General features: G+C 43.8%; 1 protein-coding gene across 1 annotated transcript; it reads left to right on the top strand.

Annotated features, from left to right (window-relative positions):
* The first annotated feature begins 1,387 nt into the window (after positions 1-1,387).
* LOC140129128 (baculoviral IAP repeat-containing protein 1-like) lies at positions 1,388-23,986 on the top strand. The gene is made up of 5 exons (XM_072150753.1): positions 1,388-1,969; positions 14,192-14,291; positions 18,834-18,915; positions 21,216-21,270; positions 21,862-23,986. Exons 1-5 carry the CDS (start codon positions 1,429-1,431, stop codon positions 23,583-23,585), a joined length of 2,502 nt encoding a protein of 833 aa, XP_072006854.1. The 5' UTR covers positions 1,388-1,428; the 3' UTR covers positions 23,586-23,986.
* The last annotated feature ends 807 nt before the right edge of the window (positions 23,987-24,793 follow it).

Raw genomic sequence — 24,793 nt, 5'->3', positions numbered from 1 at the left:
GACTGCCGCCCGGGGGAGAACAATGGCGGCGCCCAGCACGAAGTTAGAGAAGAAAGAAGACAGGCGAGGAAGCCAGAAGAGGACCCGCGCGGACATCTGGGGAGCAGCCCTGCACGTCGGGGCCACCGGAGGGTGAGTATATAAGTTTATTTTCTTTTTTTAATGCTGGGCAGGCTGTATACTACTGGGGGCAGTGCTGCATACTACTGGGGGCAGGCAGAGGTGGCTGTATACTACTGGGGGCAGGCTGTATATTACTTTGGGCAAGCTGTAAACTACTGGGGGCAGGCTGTATACTACTAGGGGCAAGGTGTAAACTACTGGGGGCAAGCTGTATACTACTGGGGGCAGGTTGTATACTACTGGGGGCAAGCTGTATACTACTGGGGGCAGTGCTGTATACTACTGGGGGCAGTGCTGTATACTATTGGGGGCTGTGCTGTATACTACTGGGGGCAGTGCTGTATACTACTGGGGGTAGACTGTATACTACTGGGGGCAGGCTGTATACTACTAGGGGCAAGCTGTATACTACTGGGGGCAAGCTGTATACTACTGGGGGCAGGCTGCATACTACTGGGGGCAAGCTGTAAACTACTGGGGGCAGGCTGTATACTACTGGGCGTAAGCTGTAAACTACTGGGGGCAGGCTGTATACTACTGGGGGCAAGCTTTATACTACTGGGGGCAAGCTGTATACTACTGGGGACTGGCTGTATACTACTGGGGGCAAGCTGTATACTACTGGGAGAAAGCTGTATACTACTGGGGACTGGCTGTATACTACTGGGGGCAGGCTGTAAACTACTGGGGGCAAGCTGTATACTACTGGGGGCAGGCTGAATACTACTGGGGGCAAGCTGTATACTACTGGGGGGAAAGCTGTATACTACTGGGGACTGGCTGTATACTACTGGGGGCAGGCTGTATACTATAGGGGGCTGGCTGGCTATATACTGGGGGGGTCTGTGACAAATGCATTTCCCACCCTCGGCTTATACTCGAGTCAATAGGTTTTCCCAGTTTTTGATGGCAAAATTTGGGGTCTCGGCTTATACTCATATTTACTATAGTGTACAGTGAACTGCATAAATGTTTTAATTAAAGAATAAGCGTCATAACAAAAAAAATATAAAATACAAAAAATTAAAAAGTTATAGCTTTTGGAATTTAAGCAGGAAAAAAAGTAAAAAGGTCTGTGTGCTGAATGTCCTGAAGGCCATTTTAGGCTGTGTCCTTAAGGGGTTAAGCTGAATAACTGTATTTCTATAATAATTGTTTCTTCTACTCGTATTACAGCTCTATTGAAGATTATCCTACTATTAATGTACTAACAGTTTATCCTTCTCCCCCCTCTCTCCCCTCCATCTCTAATTGTGTAGTTACATACTTTCTGATTATATTCTAAGAAAATTGTCTCCTGGAACCATGGACCTTATAAATATAAATGAGCTCACGTCATACAATCCATTTCTTCAGACATATCTTTTACATATTGACTTTGAAAAAACAGCTGCAGAAATTAATGAGAAACACAAGAAAATACGTGAACAACAGCCAAATGGACCCATCTGCACAATGAGAAGTGAAGCAAAGAGGTTAAGGAGTCTCTTGCCCCTAAATCCAAAATCAACCTGGTCACCAAAAGAGCTGGCTTCTGCCGGATTCTTCAATACAGGTGTAAAGGACAGCTGTCAGTGCTTCTGCTGCGGACTGGTATTTTGTACCCAATCATTGAGCGTTACACCAATAGAAAAACACAAAAAATTCAATCCTGATTGCGCATTTATTCAAGGAATTGATGTTGGGAATATATCAAAGTATGATATCCGTCCACAATCCATAGAGATCAGTCCCAGTGATCACCGGATGCAGGATGAACAGGCCAGACTACAGACATTCTCCTGTTGGCCTCCGTATACATTAATGGAGCCGGACGTCCTTGCACAGGCAGGATTATTTTTCACAGGTATTTTGTTTTGTTCTCATATATTTACATGACTTTTGTATATTTTCTTTTATATTGTTACACAATTATTTAATTATAGAAGACAATTAATTATTATAGCTTTGCAGCTTTTGTTGCCTCACACTTTTATTATGTTTATTGCATCTTTAGACCCATGGTAAACATCTATAGCCTTTCGTAATTTGGGAGTGTAATTTCTGACATTTGTTTTTATTTAAAAGCGGTTTGCCAAATAAATTATGGCCGTATCACCACAATATAAAATGAAACTAACAAGTAACACTAAAGTTGGGCACCAGAAAAAAAGAACTAGCACTACAAATTAATACATTCCTCCCCATTGTACTTTATGTTGGCTGATATGCCTTCCATATTGTCAGGATCGGTAGTAGTGGATCCTCTGTACCACCCCGGATGATGACATACGCCGACACCTGGGACTGGAGTCTAAGTGGTACCCGGTTTTCACCAAAGCCCGCCGCAAAGCAGGTTGGACTTGTTGTGGCGTGGTGTCACCAGGTTATTTCACAGGCGCAACCTTGTCCATGGTGGCAGCCAAGGGGAAGTGCAGAATCGTAAGGCAAACCCATGGTCGGGGACAGGCAGGAGGTCGAGACTGGCAGCACAGGAGTCAGGGATGTAGCAGTAGGTCAGGACAGGCAGCACGGGATCAGAGTTAGTAATGGAACCGGGGTCACAACGGGAATTCGGAATACAAGCAAAGGGCATAGACAAGCTTTCTCTAGGGCTGTGAGGCACAAAGATCTGGCAGGGGACACAGGAAGGCGTGGGAGTTTAAGCAGAAAGGGCGGCTGACCAGCACCAATTATCGGCGCACTGGCCCTTTAAATCTCAGAAAGCCGGTGCGTGCGTGTCCAAGGATGCGCAGCTGTCTGCTCCATTACTCTGTGGCAGTGGCAAGGGGTCCGACTGAGGTAAATGGGACCCCATCAGACCCCTTGTTTTTGTGATCTGTGGGGGTCTAATCACTGAGACCCCCACTGTTCAGCAAGTTAGGCCCTGTGCTGTGGAAAGGGCCTAACTTTGATTTTTGGGAAAACCCCTTTAAGAAGGAGGCTTATAACAAACATATGTGTTGAGGGAGCAGATCAGCTTTGAAGTTACTCGATAGTCCTACATAATAGAAAAATCTATAGAATGGGAAAAGACTGTAGTTAGTGGTAGGTGTCTGCTGTAAAATACAGCTGGCTTTTTTTGCTAGTTAATGTAAGTTTACATTGACCATTTATAAAAGGGTTTTTTCACAAATCAATAGCTCTTAGTTTGTAGAACAACTTTGCCTATTACCCTGATTGCCTATGTGCAGCCGTTTTCTTTTGCTATTCTCCTCAGTTTAGCCTGGCTCTGCAGTAACTGTATCTCCTGGCTGTGCTGATTTCTCCTGTGATACTGTAGAGTTGTTTAGTGATACAGTTTCATGGAAAGGAGGACTGCTGCTCCCTCTTCACTGTACAGGGAGGAAGGGAAGGTCAAGTGACAGCGATCTCTGTGTAACTGAGTATATTCAAGGTTGTAGATGCAAATGTCTCCTAAACAGAATAGTGAGGTAGAAGATCTCTGTATCAGTCCCTCCATTATTGTCTGTGATTCTGCAAAGCTTTCTATGTCTCTCTCTGCACCTCATGCTGTGTCATACACTCCTTCTCAGACCCTCCTCCACCTTTTGCTTTTCCAGCACTTTCTGCAGATCAGCAATGCTACTAACACTTAGTGCTTACACAGCGCAGACTCAGTGCAGGTGTTAGGGGGCAGAAAACTTGCCCAGGACCCCCTGTCCTAAAGGGGCCCCCTGCATGTGGACTTTTGTGGGCAGAAGATGTATATCTCCTTATCATCTATCTCCTGTCTATATATCTGTCATCTATCTACCTTAACAGGGGACAGTATCACTAGGACAGATTATCAGCATCAATGATTAACTTTACTATTGTATGCTATACATTTTTTCAAAACCCAATAAAAAGTATTGTAAAAAAACCAAACTTCTAGTTATCAATTAATTCCTATTTTGCAAAGAGGAAGAAAAAAGGAAGAACACAAAAAATAGTTCTAGAAAGTGGTGATAAGCTAATAAGTTATAGGCACAACAAAACTGTACCATCAAAAATACAACTCAACTTGCAAATAAAGACAACATTTTCTACCAGGGCTTAGTGCACACCTCATTCCTCTTGGGATCCATTGTCTTTTAATGTACAGTACTCCGTCAGTTTGGTGCATGCAGGGATAGATTAATTTCTCTCTTTTTTAGTGTTTCCAATCTTCTAGTATTAATACTAGTTTTTAGTATTTATCCCATTTTACAACCTATTTCTTTATATTTTTACAGAAGGTTGTCATAAGACTTCCCCCTTTTTTATCGGACACTTATATGTTTATCTCTAGTATAACATAGAGAAGATAGAATTTGTGAATGTTATTTGGCTGCGTACTCTACATGTAAAAGGTTCCACAAGTTTCTATGGAAAGGGACCAAAATACTATTAACTTTTTGAATGTAAAGGTTGTAAGAGATCAGGCAAAGTTTCCACACTTTATGCTAAAGTGCCTGATTGCAATAATAATTACCATGCCCCATAGATATTTAAAGTCTTACCTAAAGGTCAATTAATCAGAATAATAAGAATTTGTAATACAGATGATGAGTATCTTAAACACATGGATAAACTAGTTGAAAAGTTAATTTCTAAATATGACAAACATGTCATATAGGGGCTTAGGCTAGGCCAACAGGTTCTTCCGTTGGCCTAACCCAAGTTCTTCATGGGTCCCCGTGCAGAGAATAACAGTAAGTGCCCCTGCTCTAACAGTCCGGAACGGAATGAGTTTCGATCCAGACCGTTTAACCCCTTAGATCACGCGGTCAATGCCGTGACCGCAGGATCTAAGTACCTGGTGAGGGAGAGGACTCCCTCCATTGTCCTCCTGGCACCCCCAGTGCGATTGCGGGGTACCGTCTTCTAATAAAGGTCCCTGGGTCTGTTCAAGGCAAAGCTTGCTCGCTCCAGTCCTTGCACCTGCATAGACCGACACTTCTAATGCACAGAAATACATAAGAGGAATACGCATGTCTGGATCACCACTTTTTGCCGTTTTGCAACACATAACATTTTTTATAAAAAGTGATCAAAAAGTCACACAATCCTCAATATGGTAGCAATAAAAACGTCAGCTCAAAAATGACACCTTAGACAACTCCGTACTCCTAAGTATGAAAAGATTATTGGAATCAGAATATGGCAAAATGAATAATTTAAAAAAAAAACACCCGATAAAACCTATATAAATTTGATATCCCTGTGATTGTACCAAACCAAAATAATATATCAGAGATGCCATTTGGAGTGCATGGCGAGAAATGTAAAAACAGAGCCCACAAGAAAATGGTGCAAATGCGGTTTCTTGTCAATTTTACTGCATTTGAATTTTATTTCCACTTCCCAGTACACGGAATGGAATATTAAATACCGTCACTAGGAATTACAATTTGTTATGCAAAAAACAAACCATGGAAGACTATAAGTCATTGATTTCTGAAAGTGGGAAGCAATAAACAGAAAGTAAAATGGAAAAAGCCCATCAGTGGCAAGGTGTTAAAATGCCCCCTATACTACATGATAAAAAGTTTGCAAATTCTCTGGGATAAGGGTTTTGTAGTATCTGAGGCCACTTTCTCACGTGGCATTTTGTTTGCATTTTGAAACACAGTCCAAAGGCTCCACTCGTGATGACATGTTTTAGTAACTAAACACAAAGTAAATGCAATCTTACCACAACATGTGATCGCAAGTGGAGCCTTTGGATTGCGTTTCAAAACGCAACCAAAATGCCACTTGAGAACGCAACCTCAGTGGCCCTACAAAAACTTTATGGCACTTGAAAACTATCCTGCCCTACAAAAGCTCAATGGCTCCTTCCCATCAGTGCACCGAGATGTGCCCAGACAGCATGTTACATCCACATGTTGGGTGTCCACTGCACAATATATTCATAGATGCATTTTCTACTTCTATTCAGTTTATGTGAGTAAATTTTAGGGTTAAATAAATGTACTAATGATAAATATTAGTGAATTCCAAATCAAACCTTCATTCTTTGAAGTTCTGTAAAGTACCTAAAGGATTAATAAGCTTCCTACCTGCTGTTTTGAATAGTTCGAGGGTTGAATTTAATAGAATGGGGTGATATATGGGAGGTTTCTATTAACAGAGCTTCCAAAACCCCTATAGAAACAAAATGGTTCCTAAAATAATTGATTCTGTTTGATTTGTGATCTTTATAGCATCATAATAAAATTAAAGGACACTTATAAAATGACACCAACACAAAGCTGAGATATGGTAAATGTTAGTTAGTAACTAATTTGTGTAGTAAGATTATCAGTTTGAAAAATGGGTTTGGTCACTAAAATGCAAATGGTTTTGGTCACTAAGAGGTTAATTTGAGCTCCGAGCTTTAAATGGGTACTATAAGCAATAAGTATAAGACATCTTATGTGTGAAATAATGTAGATAGAGAGAGACAGATAGAGGGAGAAACAGAGAGACAGTCAGAGACAGATGGACAGTCAGAGACCGGCAGAGACAGAGGCAGAGACAGACAGAGACAGTCATAGACAGACAGAGACAGCCAGACAGAGTCAGTCAAAGACAATCAGAGACAGACAAAGACTGTCAGAGAGAGATAGACAGTCAGAAAGAGAGAGCTAGATATGTATAAAATATTTTTTGTTAACACATTTTATTTTATTATAAATAAGAGCAGATATTTATTATCCCTGCCAGTATAAAATATTCTTTATTGACTTTTTGACCCATGGTAGTAGGAGTTTTCAATGTACAGTGTGGACAACCCCTTCCAGCTCCACATTTAATGGTATGGGATGTATATAGACGATGCCCTTATCGTCTGGCAGGGGTCAACACTGTAAATTTAACCTTTCATCAATTATATTAACAACAACTACTGTAATTTACATTTCACTTATAATATAGAACAGGTTACCATTCCTTTTTTGGATGTCCACCTCAGTGGTTTGGTGGACGACAATGAAGTCAAAACTTGTCTCTACAGGTAACCCTCATCGAGTATTGCTATTTTAAATGCTAATAGTGACTGCATGCACAATACATACCCGTAAACCCCAAACATCTTGTCCCCTTAAATAAGGAACACACACACAGAATTAGCTTAACCATAATGTGGAGTGACATCAGGGAGTCGGCCACAGCTTTTATTTAAATTGTTATAATATTCTAACATATACTCATAGAGTATCAACTTTAACTTTTAACCGTATAACCTCCAGGATTAACAATAAGAATTAAAGGGGCACCTGAAATGCCAGCCTCCTTGGAGGGCATGTAGGTCCTCACCCCAACCACCACACCGCCAGCTGTGACATTACAATAAATTTACATGAACATATATATCTAGGGAAGGGGGGGGGGAATTCTTCAAGGAAAAGAGGGTGAGCGGAAACACCAGCCCCCTTATAAAACCTAAGTCCCAGCCCACCAGGTGTGGCTATGATTATCCCAACCCCTAGTCACATAGCCCACAGCCCAATAACTTAACCCTTTATTACCAGGGGGCAAGCCACTGAACTTTAAGTGACCCCCAGGGCTGCATGCAGTCACTAGCCCAACGGCTATGTGTCTAAGGGCTTTTCAGACTGCATGCACAATACATACCCGTAAACCCCAAACATCTTGTCCCCTTAAATAAGGAACACACACACAGAATTAGCTTAACCATATTGTGGAGTGACATCAGGGAGTCGGCCACAGCTTTTATTTAAATTGTTATAACATTCTAACATATACTCATAGAGTATCAACTTTAACTTTTAACCGTATAACCTCCAGGATTAACAATAAGAAATAAAGGGGCACCTGAAATGCCAGCCTCCTTGGAGGGCATGTAGGTCCTCACCCCAACCACCGCCACGGAGGAGGACATGTTCACCTACATGTCCCTCTGACCCCCACACATCAGGGACAATGCCCTTTCAATACCGTCCTGCAATCCAGACAGGAAGATATCCAGCCCTATATCAGTTAAATGTACCCCGTCGGGCAGCAACAGGCCCCGTTTGTCCCCCTCCAACTCCCTGTGTCTTACAACCACTCCGCCTCTCTCTCTTACAAAACGGGAAACCTTACTATTTAACAACCTTCTACTCCTTTCAACACCCGATGCGTCTCTCGCACCCTCCCATATAGCCCAGGGAATGATCTCGGACCAAACTAAAACAAATTTAGAAAAGAATGAAGAAAACCTCTCCAAATCTGACTGTATCAAAGAGATCAATTCACCCAGACGAACAGAGCAAAGATCATTGCCCCCCAAGTGCAGAACCAGTATGGAAGGGGCTCCAGAGTAACGACTAATATCGACTAATTCTGGTAACGCCTGCAGCCAACGCAGACCCTTGATTCCCCTCCAACGGACGTCTGCGTCGTAGAAGCCGAGGGATCGTCCACCTGGCCGCAGCAATGCCCTGCTCAGCCCAGAAAATAAAGGAATGACCCAGAATCCATACAATAGGAAGGAAAAAGAAGGAAGAAATCAATTAATAAGTAAGTCAGGACGTATATATCCAGCAAAACAATCGGAGCGCCACCGCCCTATCCTCTGGACTTCGGCATCTGATAAGCCCAATTCGCTAGCAGTAGTCGCAGCGCCAATCCGGAACGAGTGCGTGCAGAACTCACCCGGTGGAAGACCAGCAGACACAAGTGCCTTCTTAAACACCACAGAGAATTGGAAACGCGTGAGTGGGGAACAATCCGCATGCAATAGAAATTGAGATCCACCCACCCTTACACCCAAGAACCTCTGCACTGCCGCCACCGGGCAAGCCAAACCACCCATAGGACGCAAGGCCACCCAACAACCACGACCAAAAACATCAGTTTTTTTATCGCCGTATACGTAACCATAAACCCACAGCGGAGACCGACACGTCCTCGTACAGGAGCCCCCCTACGGCCTGGACGCACTTGGAGGAACCAACTCGCAAACCCTAAGGGCCCCGAAGAAAGCGATAACAAAAGCCTATTGGAATAACTGTGTCTCGAAATGATCCCGACATACGCATTCCAACGCGTGCAACAAATGCAACAAAACCGAAAAAGAGACAGATTGACGCGATTCCCGACGCACCGCCTCCTTTTTCCACCCCTTAATAACCTGCCGAATAAAGAAGCTACGCGTCACGTCCACCCAACCGTGCAATCTAAAGAAAAAAGCGATACCCGATAGCCGCCGCTGCCCAACCCAGACAAACCCTGGGACCTCAATTTCTCCAGGTAACGCAAGGTAACTTCTAGCCGGGAACCTGCATCAACCTCAAACCCCGCCCCCGCTACCTCGCACCACTCCCGCCATGCTTTACCATGTGCGGACCACGTAGATGGGGCCAGTGAAGACTGGATCAACGGCAGAAGCTGGCTTCCAGGGTTGACCATAGGGAATCTGGGCACGGGGTCCCCTCCGCATCCGCCGAAGGGCAAAGCGACCGGAACACCTGCCAACGGAAGCGTGAGAGAGCGTCAGCTACCCTATTATCAACCCCTGGAACGTGCCGCGCCTTAAAGGAGATATTGTACTGTAAACACCACAACACAAAACGACGCAACAAGCACAACACAGGGAGGGAAGAGGATGACAGGCTGTTCACTACGTGAACAATGCTCATATTATCAGCTGACAACCCAATAAATGAAAACAATCGGAATGAACCGGCAGCAGCCTGAAAGCAGATTCTATGTCAGACTTCGCCAATAATGCCCCCTGCCCTGCCGCGCGGACCAGATCAAACGATAGGGCCGCGCGCCCTATCAAACGATACATATGCTACTGATGCCAAATCTTTTCCAATACCATCATTTACCGAGGCCCCTTGAGGGTGCGATAGATGATGGATAAGTCTGAATTTTCCCGGCTCCTTTTTGGGTACCACCCCGAGGGGTGAAACCCGCAAATTGTGGAAAGGCAACAAAGAATAAGGGCCAGCCATTCTCCCCAACTCAACTTCCTTGGCAATCTTTGTACGTATAATTTCCGGAAACTCAAAAGCGGACTTAAGATTTTTTGCAAAAACAGGGAAGTTGCTAGGGGAGAATGGTATAAAGAAACCAAAAGTAAAACCCGTCCTAAGTAGCGCGGCTTCCGCTCTCTTGAGGTACATTCCTAACCAGGGCAACATCTTTTTGATGCGAACCAGCGTCCTCCGTTCTACCAACACCCTGAGCTCGTGGGCGCGCAGATGCCGGTCGGGAACAGCGGATGGACGTGTGGGCTCCACCACAGTTGGAGCACTCATGCCTGAACTTAAACGATCCATAGAAACGGCAGTGGCCGTCATTGAACATCCAGCATGTCCCCGACCTGCGAGCCACCCCCGGCCCAAGGGATCCCGCCGGAATGGAAGACAAAGAGGAGGAGGAGGCGGCCGGCTGAAAGGGCTTCGTATTAGTCATCAGGCGAAGCCACACATCCGTGGCTTTGGAGTCCCACCTGACCTCTGGCCTCTGTGCCAGCCGCCTCCGAAACTCCTCATCATACTGCCACCACGCGGAACCCCCATGGGACCGAAACGTGCTAAAAATAATATCCAAGTAAACAAAAAGCTTTTTCAGGCGTTTTCTGAGTGATTACGCAACCAAGCACAGCAAACGCCTGAATCCAATTATTAAAAGTCTTAGCAACCTTCGCCTTCCGCTCCACACCACGTTCGAAACGGCGCTCCTTGTCGACCATCACCGAATCCACGGACACCAAGGACCAGATGTCAATGTAATCATTGCGATAAATCTTATCCTTAGTGTCCTCGGACAGACGAGTGCCGAGGGGGGAAACCCCACAGAAATAGGTATCCCTAAAGTCGGGTACCACTGGGGTGAACGTAGATGTTGAGGCTTCCGCCATAGGTTTTTCCTGAACGTTCAACTGGGGGGCGACAGGAGCCGTCCCTCCAATTGACCCTAAAATTGATCTAATGGACGACAAAATAGCGTCAGAACCCGACCCACCCCAGACCTGCAAGTAGGCGGACTCACCAACCGAAGTGGACGACGGAGGCATCACTGCTGACGACCCTGGTGCTCCTGTTGCCGCTGCCGCTGGAGCTGTCTGAGCCGCATCCCTTCGTGACCGGGATCTAGTTGAGCCGTGCCGAGACCTGCTGCCCCCATGACGGCGTTTTGGCGATGGAGATCTGGAGGAATCAGAAGAGGCGCGGCGAGACAAGCGGGGGGACTCAGACCTGGACGAGGATCTGCTAGCCGGACGGTGAGCGGGAGACCGCCCGGAGGAGACGGAGTGCCGACTGCGACCCGATCCAGCCCTGGATGTAACGGACGGGGCCCGCGGCGGACCCTGGGCCAGCATGTAACCCGGTCCCAGATTCCCAGCCATCATAGGAGCCACCAGAGGGGGAGGGACCACCAAGGTATGGGGGTCAAGCGGGGTCAAATCATTCTGTAACAAATCCTCGTCAGAAGCGGCGTCCTCAAGATCGGCAACCCCTATGGAGGAGGAAGGATATGGATTAGAATAATCTGTACCCGTAAGGCATGGCAGGGGATTAATGGCCAAGGCTGGGGTCTGGGTGGGCAGATGTAAGCCAGCTGCCCCCATGCCTGGCCTGTCGACTAGGGCCAAACACTGCAGGGGAACGGTGGTACTGGACACCCTAGCGCTGGTCGCGGTGCTGGTTGCTACGTGACCCGAGGCAGCCACGCGGGAAGCAGGGGTTTTAACCCCTTGTCTCCCGGTGGCGGTACTAACTAAAGGGGGCCGGCGCCGGCCTGCGACAGACGCAGCCGACACCGGCGTGGGAGGGATGAAGTCCGGAGACGCCTCCCTCTCTCCGAGGGAGGATCGCGCCTCCGAACTGTTCCGGTAGCAGGAACGGGCGAACGGGGCCTAGCATTAGGATCGCCGAACGTCTGGAGCGGGAGGCGACGCCGACGCTCCAGCCTGAGCCTCTGCCAACAAAGAGGCCAGCCAGGCGGAACCTTCATCCCGCAGGCGCTGCCGGATCGCTTCATCGGAAGCCATACTCTCTCCAGGAACACTTCTGCAACGGTAAAAATTCTTCAAGGAAAAGAGGGTGAGCGGAAACACTAGCCCCCTTATAAAACCTAAGTCCCAGCCCACCAGGTGTGGCTACGAATATCCCAACCCCTAGTCACGTAGCCCACAGCCAAATAACTTAACCCTTTATTACCAGGGGGCAAGCCACTGAACTTTAAGTGACCCCCAGGGCTGCATGCAGTCACTAGCCCAACGGCTATGTGCCTACGGGCTTTTCAAACAACACGAAACATGAGATTCTGAATCGACCACTTGGTACATACATTAGAGCGAGACGTAGCTGCAGTGACAATGAATCCTATGTTAAAGAATGTGATGTGGTAAGCAGACGATTGTCTCAGAGGTTACAACAAGCATATTCTGAATAAGGCTCAGGAGAAAGTAGCATCCAGAGACTGCAATTCTCTTCTTCCCAGTACACCAGATCGAGGGAGATCAAATAATGCCCTAAAGGGAGCAGTTTTTCCACCATGTACAGTCAGGATGACTATGAAATAGTCAACATTATAAAGAAGTACTTACCTGTCCTTACGGCAGATGATACATTTAATAGTATCTTACATAATGGGTGTCTCTTTATTCCACATAGACCACAAACTATTGGTTATGTGGCATCTCCTTCGTTATACATGTAATAATGACATGCGCAAATCCTCTTGGTTAACGGTCAAAGGTTTGTACCCCTGCGGGGGGAATAGATGTACAGTTTGTAAATATGTATGCAGCTCTGTAGCTTTTTCTTCATGCAGCAATAATCAGGAGATTTCGATTGTTGGAATGGTTAATTGTAACAGCCAGTATGTAGTGTACTTGGCCATCGTGCCGTTTACAGTACATTGGCAGTACAATTAGGACACTTATGAAATGCATATCTGACCACATAAATGGTACTTCAGAGTCAGATAGAATGACCACAAAGAACATCTCATCTTTATCTAAACATTTTCTGAAGGTGCAAAACGGGGATTTGACTAACTTACAAGTTAGAGCTTACAAGTTATAGCTATACAAGTTGCAAAACGGGGATTTGACTAACTTACAAGTTATAGCTTACAAGTTATAGCTATAGAGAGGATAACGCCCCCAAGAAGGGGAGGGGACAGGACCAATAAACTGTGTAAGCATGAAGTTTACTGGATTTTACCGCTTGAAACTTGGCAAAGGTCTTAATAATAATAATATTCAATAATAACAACAATTATTTTTTAGATACCATGTATTTATATGAATACTTTTTACATTTATATTACAATGCATTTAATAGACATTTATGGGGTGAACATGGCACATGCACACCTAGGTCCTTTTTCTCGGATAGGGTCAGGTATTTATATGAGCTTAAGTAACATGAATGTTAGACCATGAGTAAGGACAAAAATGTCTAATGTCCGAAATGTGTTGGTCATTACACTTCTTTTAAATGGATACAAGCTTGTATTTTAGATTTTTTTGTGCCAAGAAATTTTAAAGTTATGAAATAAAGGCCTTCCTTTTTTATACTACCAGTACTGGATCTACCATTCCTTTTGTAGAGACGGAGACAGTCAAACATTGACAGATTCAGAGGCAGTCAGAGACAGAATCAGAGACAGTCCATAACAATCAGAGACCGTCAGAGACAGTCAGAGAGAATCAGCGACAGACAGAGACAGTCAGAGACAGAGATAGACAGAGACAGTCAGAGACATAGACAGTCAGAGACAGAGACAGTTAGAGACAGTCAGAGACAGAGATAGACAGTCAGAGACATAGACAGAGACAGAGATAGACAGAGACAGTGACATAGACAGACAGAGACAGTGAGAGACAGCCAGAGAGAGAAACAATCTAAAAGAGAGATAGATAGACACGTATAAAACAATTTTTTAACCAATTCTATTTTGTTATAGCCAAGAGCAGTTATTTATTTTTGTTTTGGTTCACAAGTCATTGAAGTGCCGTTATTTCATTTTTTACAAATTTTTGGACTTTACTGGGTGGGGGATACTGTATAGCACCCTCTCATTACATTGGACTGTGCTGATGTAGTTTTCTCTCTCTCTTTTTCTCTACATATTTACTATAGAATAACAAATAATATTCTATAAATTCCCACAGGGACAAGAGACCATGTCCAGTGCTTCTCCTGTGGTGGATGTTTGGGGAATTGGGAAGAAAATGATGATCCCTGGAAAGAACATGCAAAATGGTTTCCTGAGTGAGTTTTATAAGACACTAGCTGTAGCTCCCAGCGTTACCCTAGATAGTAAATAACAGCTTTTAGCTATAACAAAATAGAATTGGTTAAAAAAAAATATTTTCTATGTATTTATCACTTTTTTCTCTTTCTTTGACTACTTTTGACTTTCTCTGCCTCTAACTGTCTATGACTATGGGGCTCATTTATCAAGGGCCCTGCGGACTGCACTTTCGTCGGACACCCCAACGATTTCCGCTGGGACAGGGTTTTAAAAAGGGTTTTTGGTGCAAGCGATCGGATTGTGTCGCAATCGCGCCGGCTTTCATGCGACACAAATGGGGGAGGGGGGGGAGGGGAGGTCCGTCGGACAAACCTCAGGATTTAACTTCAAAATCGAGGAAGAAGGTGAACTGCGGCGGACCTGAGCAGGGAAGCGACACATGGAGGAAATCAGGTGCGCGATCTTCATGAATCACGGCAGAGTTCTTCCTCGAACAGTCCGGATCGGGGTTTGCGCAGGGACCGGGTAAGTAAATGTGCCCCTATGACTGTATTCATATGACCTTGTGGCAAAATAGCAACAAATCAAAGCTCAGCTTTGAACTGCCGCAGCAGGGGCAGACAATGGCACCTGTATATGGTGGTTAATAACTGTATTTTGGAAAACGCAGGGAAAAAATTTCAACTTAAAATCTAGTCTTTGACATTCCCTGAGTTCCCTGAGTACCAAAATTTGATGATTGTAAACACGTTTCTGCAGATTCCTTTAGCGGACACACACCTACACACACATACATACACTCAGCTTTATATATTAGACTAGCTGTAGATCCAAGCATTGCCCCGGAATAGTAAATAACTTATCTTAGCTATAACAAAATAGAATTGGTTTACAAAAAAATATTATATATCTACATATGCATTGATCTCTCCCTGTCTGTTACTCACTCACTATCCCTGCCTGTCTCTCTGTCTCTCACTTAATCTCCCTGCCTGTCTCTCTGTCTCTCACTTACTCTCCCTGCCTGCCTGTCACTCACTCTCCCTGCCTGTCTCTCTGTCACTAACTCTCCCTGTCTGTGTCTCTGTCACTCCCTCTGGCTGTCTATCTCTCACTCTCCCTGCCTTGCTTTCTGTTACCCACTCTCCTTGTCAGTCTCTCTGTCTCTTACTCACTCTCCCTGCACGTCTCTCTGTCACTCACTCTCCCTGTCTGTCTCTCTGTCACTCACTCTCCCTGTCTATCTCTCACTCTCCCTGCCTTTCTTTCTGTTACCCACTCTTCTTGTCAGTCTCTCTGTCACTCACTCTCCCTGTCTGTCTCTCTGTCACTCACTCTCCCAGTCTATCTCACACTCTCCCTGCCTTTCTTTCTGTTACCCACTCTTCTTGTCAGTCTCTCTGTCACTTACTCACTCTCGCTGCATGTCTCTCTGTCTCTCATTCACATTCCCTGTTTGTCTCTCTGTCTCTCACTGACTCCCCCTGTCTGTCTCTCTGTCTCTCACTCACATTCCCTGTCTGTCTTTCTGTCTCTCCCTGTCTGTCTCTCACTTACTCTCCCTGCCTGTCTATCTGTAGCTCACTCTTCCAGTCTGTCTCTCTGCCACTCACTCTCTCTGTCTGTCTCTCTGTCATGCACTGTTCCTGGCTTTCTCTCTGTCACTTTCTCACTCTCCCTGCCTGTCTCTCTCACTCACTCTCCCTGTCTATCTCTCACTCACTCTCCCAGTCTATCTCAAACTCTCCCTGCCTTTCTTTCTGTTACCCACTCTTCTTGTCAGTCTCTCTGTCACTTACTCACTCTCGCTGCATGTCTCTCTGTCTCTCATTCACATTCCCTGTTTGTCTCTCTGTCTCTCACTGACTCCCCCTGTCTGTCTCTCTGTCTCTCACTCACATTCCCTGTCTGTCTTTCTGTCTCTCCCTGTCTGTCTCTCACTTACTCTCCCTGCCTGTCTATCTGTAGCTCACTCTTCCAGTCTGTCTCTCTGCCACTCACTCTCTCTGTCTGTCTCTCTGTCATGCACTGTTCCTGGCTTTCTCTCTGTCACTTTCTCACTCTCCCTGCCTGTCTCTCTCACTCACTCTCCCTGTCTATCTCTCACTCACTCTCCCTGTCTATCTCTCACTCACTCTCCCTGTCTATCTCTCACTCACACTCCCTGTCTGTCTCTGTCTCTCACTCTCCCTGCCGGTCACTCACTGAACCTGTCTATCTTCCACTCACTTCCCCTGCCTGTCTCTCACTCACTTCCCCTGCCTGTCTCTCACTCCCTTTCTCTGCCAGTCTCTCTGTCTCTTACTCACTCTCCCTGCACATCTCTCTGTCTCTCACTCACCTTCCCTGTCTTCCTCTCTGTCTCTCACTGACTCTCCCTGTCGTTTTCTCACTCACATTCCCTGTCTGTCTCTCAATGACTCTCACTTTCTGTCTCTCTGTCTCTCACTGACTGTCCTTGTCCGTGTTTCTGTCTCTCACTCACTGTCTCTTTGTTTCTTACTCATTCTCCCTGTCTTACTTTCTGTCTCTCATTCACTCTCCCTGTCTGTCTCTCGTTCACTGTCTCTGTCTGTTACTCTGTCACTCACTATCCCTGTCTGTCTCTCTGTCACTCACTCACTCTCCCTGCCTGTCTTTCTGTCTCTATCCATCTTACCTCACACATAAGAATATTATACTCACTGCCTATAATAACTAATCAAAGCTCAGAGCTCATATTAATGACCTGTGACAAAACAGCAACCAATCATGGCTCAGCAGCAGTAGACAATGGCTTCTGTATATGGTGGTTAATAAGTGTATTTTGAAAAGCGTGGGGGGAAATTTTAGCTTAAAACCTAGTCAGGGCCGGCTCCAGGTTTCAGTGGGCCCCTGGGCGATAGAGCCTCAGTGGGCCCCTTAACAGTGAACTTGTGTAGCGACATTAAAAAACAGACATTTAAAATACCAAAACACATACGCACAGATATACAGCATATATACACACATATACAGCACATACGCACAGATATACAGCATATATACACACACATCCAGTATATACAACACGTACGCACAGATATACAGCATATATACACACCCATCCAGTATATACAACACATACGCACAGATATACAGCATATATACACACCAATCCAGTATATACAACACGTACGCACAGATATACAGCATATATACACACACATCCAGTATATACATGATACACAGATATACAACATATATACACTAGTATCCAATATATACAACACATACACACAAATATACAGCATATATACACCATACACAGCATATATACACATGCATCCAGTATATACAACACATACACACAGATATACAGCATATATACACCATACACAGCATATATACACATGCATCCAGTATATACAACACATACACACAGATATACAGCATATATACACCATACACAACATGTATACACATCCATCCAGTATATACATCATACAGATATACAGCATATATACACACGCATCCAGTATATTCAGCACATACGCACAGATATACAGCATATATACACACATATCCAGTATATACAACATACACACACATATACAGCATATATACACACTCATCCAGTATATACAACACATACACACACATATACAGCATATATACACACGCATCCAGTATATACAACACATACGCACAGACATACAGCATATATACACACCCATCCAGTATATACAACACGTAGGCACAGATATACAGCATATATACACACACATCCAGTATATACAACACATACACAGATATACAACATATATACAACACATACGCACAGATACACTATACACAGCATACATACACACACATCCAGTATATACAGCATACATACACACACATATACATGCATTTACATATGTACAATCATACTCACCCCGTTCAGTACAGGGTGGCAGGTGAAGTGGACCGTATAGGAGAGGGCGGCCGGGCTGGACATTCGTCGCGCAGGCCGGGCTGGACATTCGTCGCGCAGGCCGGGCTGGACATTCGGCAGCCAGGCCGGGCTGGACATCCGGTGCGCAGGCCGAACGCGAGCTGCTTGGCCGGAAGGCGCGCGGGCCAGGCCGCAGGTGCAATGTTTATATAGTACACACTATACCTTATGTTTGTATATATAACTACGTAGAAAAGTTTCTGGCTACGTATACACTTACAGTTTACAGCTTTTATGACAGCTTTTGATGTGAGGTAAATTTATTGATATGTGTTAACCAACCTGGATCTTTGAATTTATCAAGGGTCTTAGACACATTTTGCAACAAAAAGGGGGAAAAGCGTGTGGCATGGGCCAAAAAATATGCAAATACGCCATTCTAAACTAAATTATCTACTAAGAGGTAGAAAGTTAGGCCTCATGCCAAGGACACTCTTTTAATGGATAACAACTGGCTGCTCTAAAAAATGATTTTTAACCCCTTAATGACGAGAGTACAAGTCATCATCATATGCAGTTTTTATGAAATATCTTCATAGTAAGCCTTAGCACAGTAATGACTCATAAAGCAGTAGTGACTGTATTACGTGTCTTTTTTTAGGTGTGAATTTCTTCAAGGGAAGAAATCTACAGATGAAATACAGCAGTACAGTGACAACTACAACGGTTTTAAAGGCATAACGGTGAATATTGTAAACTGTGATTAGACTTCAGATATTGGTGATTTTACATTATACAAAGGCACATTGGTTCAGTCAATATTTGCCGTTCACCACATATGATGCGATGAGGGGATGTATCATTAGGCAGGCATCGTTCATCTGTTATAAGTGTGTTTTTGTTTTTTGAAAACAATTTATTTGGTTTTTAAAAGTAGAAAACATTCAAATACCAACATATAACACAACAAGTCAATAACATGAGGTGCTAATATCAATAGTGCAAGTTAATGATACAAAACAGTTGTTTTTGCATTACCAATGGTCTGTGGTTATTGGTTTACAGTCCAAATGATAGTGAACGGGAATGGGGTGTTTATCATCTCCCTTAGGAGAAGTCTCTCCACTGTATTGCTCTACTGGCCGTTATATTTATCACTGTTGCTTTGTACCTTTAAAGAAAATTTACTATCAAAATAAATTATATTAACCCAGAGGCACTTACTCATAGATCCAGGCACCGTGACTATAATCCATAACTATTTCATTTTTCCGTGTACAGACCTGTGTGAGGGCTTATTTTTTTGTGTAATAAATTTTACTTCTCCATCACATTATTTATTATTCCATGCCATGTACTGGGAAGCTGGAAAAAAATTCCACATGTGGAAAAATTGGAAATAAAACATGTTCGTGTCACGTTCTTCTGGGCTAAGTTTTTACGACTTTCTTTGTGCGCTCCAAATAACACCTATACTTTTTTCTTTGGTTCGGTACGATCGCGGTGATACCAAATTTATATAAGGTTTTATTGTGTTTCAATACTTTTTCAAAAATTAAACGAATGTGTACAGCAACAAGTCCAACTCGCTTTGCGGCGGGCTATGGTGAAAACTGGTTGCCACTTAGATTCCAGTCCCAGGTGTCGGCTTATGTCATTGTAATTTCATCTCCTGTTTCTGACACAGCTGGTTCGTGCATCAACATCTATTTACTTGCTTGCTAAAACAGGAAGTGAGCTGAACTACACTTTTTCTTTTGTCTGCTAAAAAAAAGACTCAATTCAAAGACTGTTAACTAAAACTTGTATCATCAGGGCTGCAGTGATTGAAAAAAATAACAAGACACCACTACCACTGTTTGGGTCCACCAATGGTTTTGGGCAAGGATCAAAGACAACCGAATAACCTATTGTCTACAGAACTGGCTGGAGTATGCACATTCCTCCTATGTTTGTGTTCTCGGACACTTGGGGGTAATATCAGGAGCTAATTAAGGGTGCAGGGGGGAGCTTGGCCCAGTTACATATGCATTTACACTGAAACACTTACAATAGGAAACATGCACCACATGTTTTGCATGTAAATAACACAAAACCTTGGTGCTTGTTCCTGTTTTGGTGTACATGAATGTGTTCAGGGAAGAGTTACTCCTGATGCGCTGGATCATACACCACCAAAAATACAGCGTTGTGCATATAGCCTAAGGCTTCTTGCAAACAAATGTGTGCTATGCCTAGGCCAGGACATACGTTCATCTGGAGAGGTAGAGGATGTGAGCGCTGCAGATGAGTGAGGCCACAGTATAAGGGGAGGTGGAGGGTTCCAACATTTGAGGGGGAGATAAAGGGGGCCCACAAAATGAGGGGGGGATGAAAAGATGGCGACAATATGAGGGGGAAAACAAGAGGGGGCCCGAAATATAAGTGGCCCACAATATGAGGGGGGAAATGCAGGGGCACAAAATGAGGGGGAGATGAAAGAGAGAAGAAGGGGGCCACAAGATGAGGAAGAGCTGAAGGGGGGCATAATATGAGGTGGTGATGTAGACGAAAAGATTATGAGCGAGAGATTAGAGGGAGCCCACAATATGTTGTGGAGATGATGGAGGTCACAATATGTGGGGGAAAAGGAGGGAAACAATAAGAGATGAAGATAAAAGTGACCTACAAGATGAGGAGGAAATGAAAGGGGGTCACTACATGAGAGGGAGATGAAGGCGCCACAAGAAGAGGGAGAGATGAAGGAGGCCCACTAGAAAAGGGGAATATGAGAGGGGTCACTTCTCAACATGGGGGCAGAAGAAAAGATGTCCTTCCCCATGTCTCCATAGCAACTATCAATACTCATCCCACTGATAACAAACAGGAGGGAGGGCCAGGAGGGAGGGTATTATTTGAAAATCATAAATGTATAAATCTCTATAGTGTTATGTTGGTGCTATGTCATCACTCAAAATATTTATAGCGAAATTGTCTAGGTTATAACCAAGTATCCATATGTCATGCTGTGTATTCAAATGTATTTTGTGTTCCACTACTATAGGGATCATCCTTCAAAAAAATTTGGAACACTGAAATTGGACCTGCTTTATCGCCAGGTAACACTTTATTGTATTTACAGGAAATCTACCATCGGGAAACAACTATCTAAAGTAATTCCGATACAGAATTTCCCTCCCTGTTTTATTAAAGCAGTTGCATCCCAGAAAGAGGCAAAAACTGGATGCAGCAGCTGCTGAAATAAACTTTAATAAAACATTATGCTAATTAATTTCAGAGGTAACTGGGGGCTTTTGGGCCGAAGGCTATTCCGCACCTCATATAGCTTTTTCATATCCGCCTACATGCTCGTCCTATTACTTCTTGAGTGTCTTCGGCATCAATAGAGTCCTGCGCAAGTGAAGTAGCTCCTGCCTCCCAGCAGACACGAGCCTGCTGTTTGTGAGCACTGCACATGCGCAGTCTCCCGATTCTTCTCCCAGATACACACATGGGGAAGACTTTGCAAATGTAACAGGACCTTATATGACCCTGGTCACTTGACATGAAGTGAAATGACGTAACAGAGCTTTTTCTCAATGTTTCACGGCAGCTTGTTCTATAGCAGTGAGACCTGTCAATCAGAAACTTTTAGAACTGATTTTTTTCTTTTTTTTTTCTAATAATTTCCAAATGTTTTTTGTTTTTAGAAATATCAAAAGGTCTGGATTCATTGAAAGAACATCTAATAGAAAAATACCATGATCGCAGTTTCCAGCGTGTTCCTCCTTTTGGGGATACCATTTCTGTAGATCTGGACTCTCAGTTTGCAGATATCTGTGTGATGTTAAAGGACAGAAAAAATCAAGCAGTGCGGCAGCTGATATTACCGGATATCTTGTCTGAGCTGAATGACATTACCATGATAGAAGGGGAAGCAAATAGTGGGAAGACGGCTCTTCTCAGAAAGATTGCCATTCTGTGGGCCTCAGGATCCTGTCCTATACTCAGCAGGTTCAGTCTTGTGTTTTATATCTCACTTGCTTCTACCGAGAGCCATCAAACTCTCAGTGACATCATCTGCCAACAACTGATCGGACCCTCAACATCTCTGACAGAAGAGAGTCTGGGGGAAATCACAGGGAAACTAAAGGATAAAGTCCTCTTCCTCCTGGATGACTATGGTGTTCAGGACTCAACTCCAAAACCAGTAGAAGAGCTAATCCTGAAGAATCCTTGGAATAGACTGAATCTGGCAGTCACCGTGAGCACTGATAAGGGAAGGAAGCTGCGACAATACGCAAGGACCATAATGAGCATCCAGAAATTCCCTTTATATAGTTCAATTTACCTAGCCAAAAAACTGTTATCACATGATATTGAGAGAGTAAGGGCATTTTTTGCAAAGCTGGAAACATCTGAAAACTTAGCAGCTATTTTCGAGATACCCCTGATCATTCTTCTGCAGTGCTCCTTCTGGATAAGATACCCTAGTGATAATACAGTTGGGGATATTAAAATGTTTAAAGAGTATATAAAATATAACATATCAAAGTTTTCTAATGAGACTCTAGTAGGGAATTCTATGGTTTCTTTATGCGGAGAACTTTCCCTCAACGGGCTTTTCCAGTCCCAATTTCAATTTACAGAGAATGACCTAAGAGCAGCCAGTGTGGATGGGGACAGAGCCATAAAATATGGACTTTTGAGCAAATTCACAGCACAGAGACTCCAATCTACATACAGGTTCTATAGCACTTCATTCCAGGAGTTTCTCGCTGGAAAAAGACTCTGTGAATTGTTAGAGTCTGAGAATCCTGAAGATTTGGAGAAAGGTCTCCATTACCTTTATCAGGTTAATACTTTTCTTAAAATCATTGGACGTTACCGCTATTTTCTAAATTACGCTACCAGGATTTCTACAAAGGCCACTCTCAATATCTTCTCATATTTATTCAGCCTTTATGATAAGCCTGAGGCATTGGATTGCCATCTAGATAGTACAGAACATTTGCAACGGCACCCAGACCTTGAGATTGAAGAAATGATTTTCATAATGATTGTACGTAAAATTATAAAAACAGACATTAGTTCCATCTGTATGAATTTACTGATGGCGTCTGCCATTGAAGCAGCAGTGGAGAATAAATGTCTACTGGACTGTGCACCTATTATTTTGCAGTTTATGGCTGGAAAAACTATGTCTTTTTCTGTAAGCCCTTTTAGTAAGGGCTCTAATTTGAGCATACTTTATTTCATTGAAGAATACCCAAAATGCATTACCTTGCTCAGTAGTGTTAAATTTGAATTTGCTTTAAACAAAATGGAAATGGAAAATGAAGCACTTGATTTTCCCGGTTACTTAAAGGCTCACGAATCATATGGTATTCCTACAGTAGACGAGGATTACTCATCGGCCATATCAGTCATTTAATAAGCAAATGCAAGAAATTGAGAAGATGCACAATGAATCATTTCAATTTTTTTCACTTTTTCCTGAAGAAATTCAAATAGATGATTCGTACATTCGCCCATTTATAGCAGACCATAAAGTGCCTCTTTTCATAATGGAAACAAGTGGGATCAATAGTGAAACCTTTTCACAAAGTAACAGTGAGAAAATTCAGATTCTTTTCTTGATGTCTGATCGGATTGAGATGCATCTAACAGACTGTAAAGGTTTTGTAAAGGGTATAGGATCAGCCATCGATCAGCTCTCTAGGTCTTTCAAGAAAATAGTTCTACATAACACATCTCTAGAAGAGGAGGAACAAGATATCATACTCAAGATGACTTCTCTAGAATCTCTGGAGATTAGAAGTGAGAAGACAAATTATCCAGGTATTCCATTTTTTTGTTATTGTAATTTCATTTTCTGGCAATGTATACTTACAGAGAGCATTAGAACCTTTTGGATCAAATTCTGGATTATTTGTTAGACAAAGTATAGTGCATAAAACACACAAAGAACAAATCTGGCCTCTTGTACAGGCAGTACGGTTTACGTACAAGATTCTGTAGATTTGTTCTTCAGTTGAATTTGTATGTAAGTCAGAACTGTATATTTCATCATTGTAACCCCAGCCAAAATTTATTTTGGTCTCTTTGACAATTGGCATTTTAAAATGTTGGGTTGTCATAAGAACCAGGATTAACAACAAAGCTTAATTGCAGATACATTTGATAAGTGTTATAGCTATTTATGCAGTAAATTATCAACACCTGTTTGTAACTTGTCTGTAAGTTGCGTGTTCTTAAGTAGGGGACCGCCTTTATATCTGGTGTGTCATGTAAGGGCAATGTCAATGTCACAGGAGCTCCCGCGATCGCTGTCTCGGATCGCAGGCGCACCCGTGTCTCTCTGTGTAACCCCGGAGCCCTGCATGGCTTACCTCCCCTGGCTCCAGCAGCAATCTCCGCTGCTCCCGCAGCTCGGCGCACGTGGCCCTATATCTTAGGGTGCGTGCGCGCCGGCTCGCTAAGATTTAAAGGGCCAGCGCGGGCTTGATATAAATTCATGCCTCTTCCTATGACCCTTGCCGGATCTTCAAATTTCCCCTGAAGAGAAAGCTCCCCTGTGATTCCTGCATTCCTGTGTGCCAATCCGTTCCTGTGTTCCTGCGTTCCTGTCCGTTCCTGTGT

Source organism: Engystomops pustulosus, chromosome 1 (genome assembly GCF_040894005.1).
Source record: "Engystomops pustulosus chromosome 1, aEngPut4.maternal, whole genome shotgun sequence".
Classification (NCBI taxonomy): domain Eukaryota; kingdom Metazoa; phylum Chordata; class Amphibia; order Anura; family Leptodactylidae; genus Engystomops; species Engystomops pustulosus.
The sequence above is the reverse complement of the archived record's forward strand: the minus strand, read 5'-3'. Positions and strand labels throughout refer to the sequence as shown.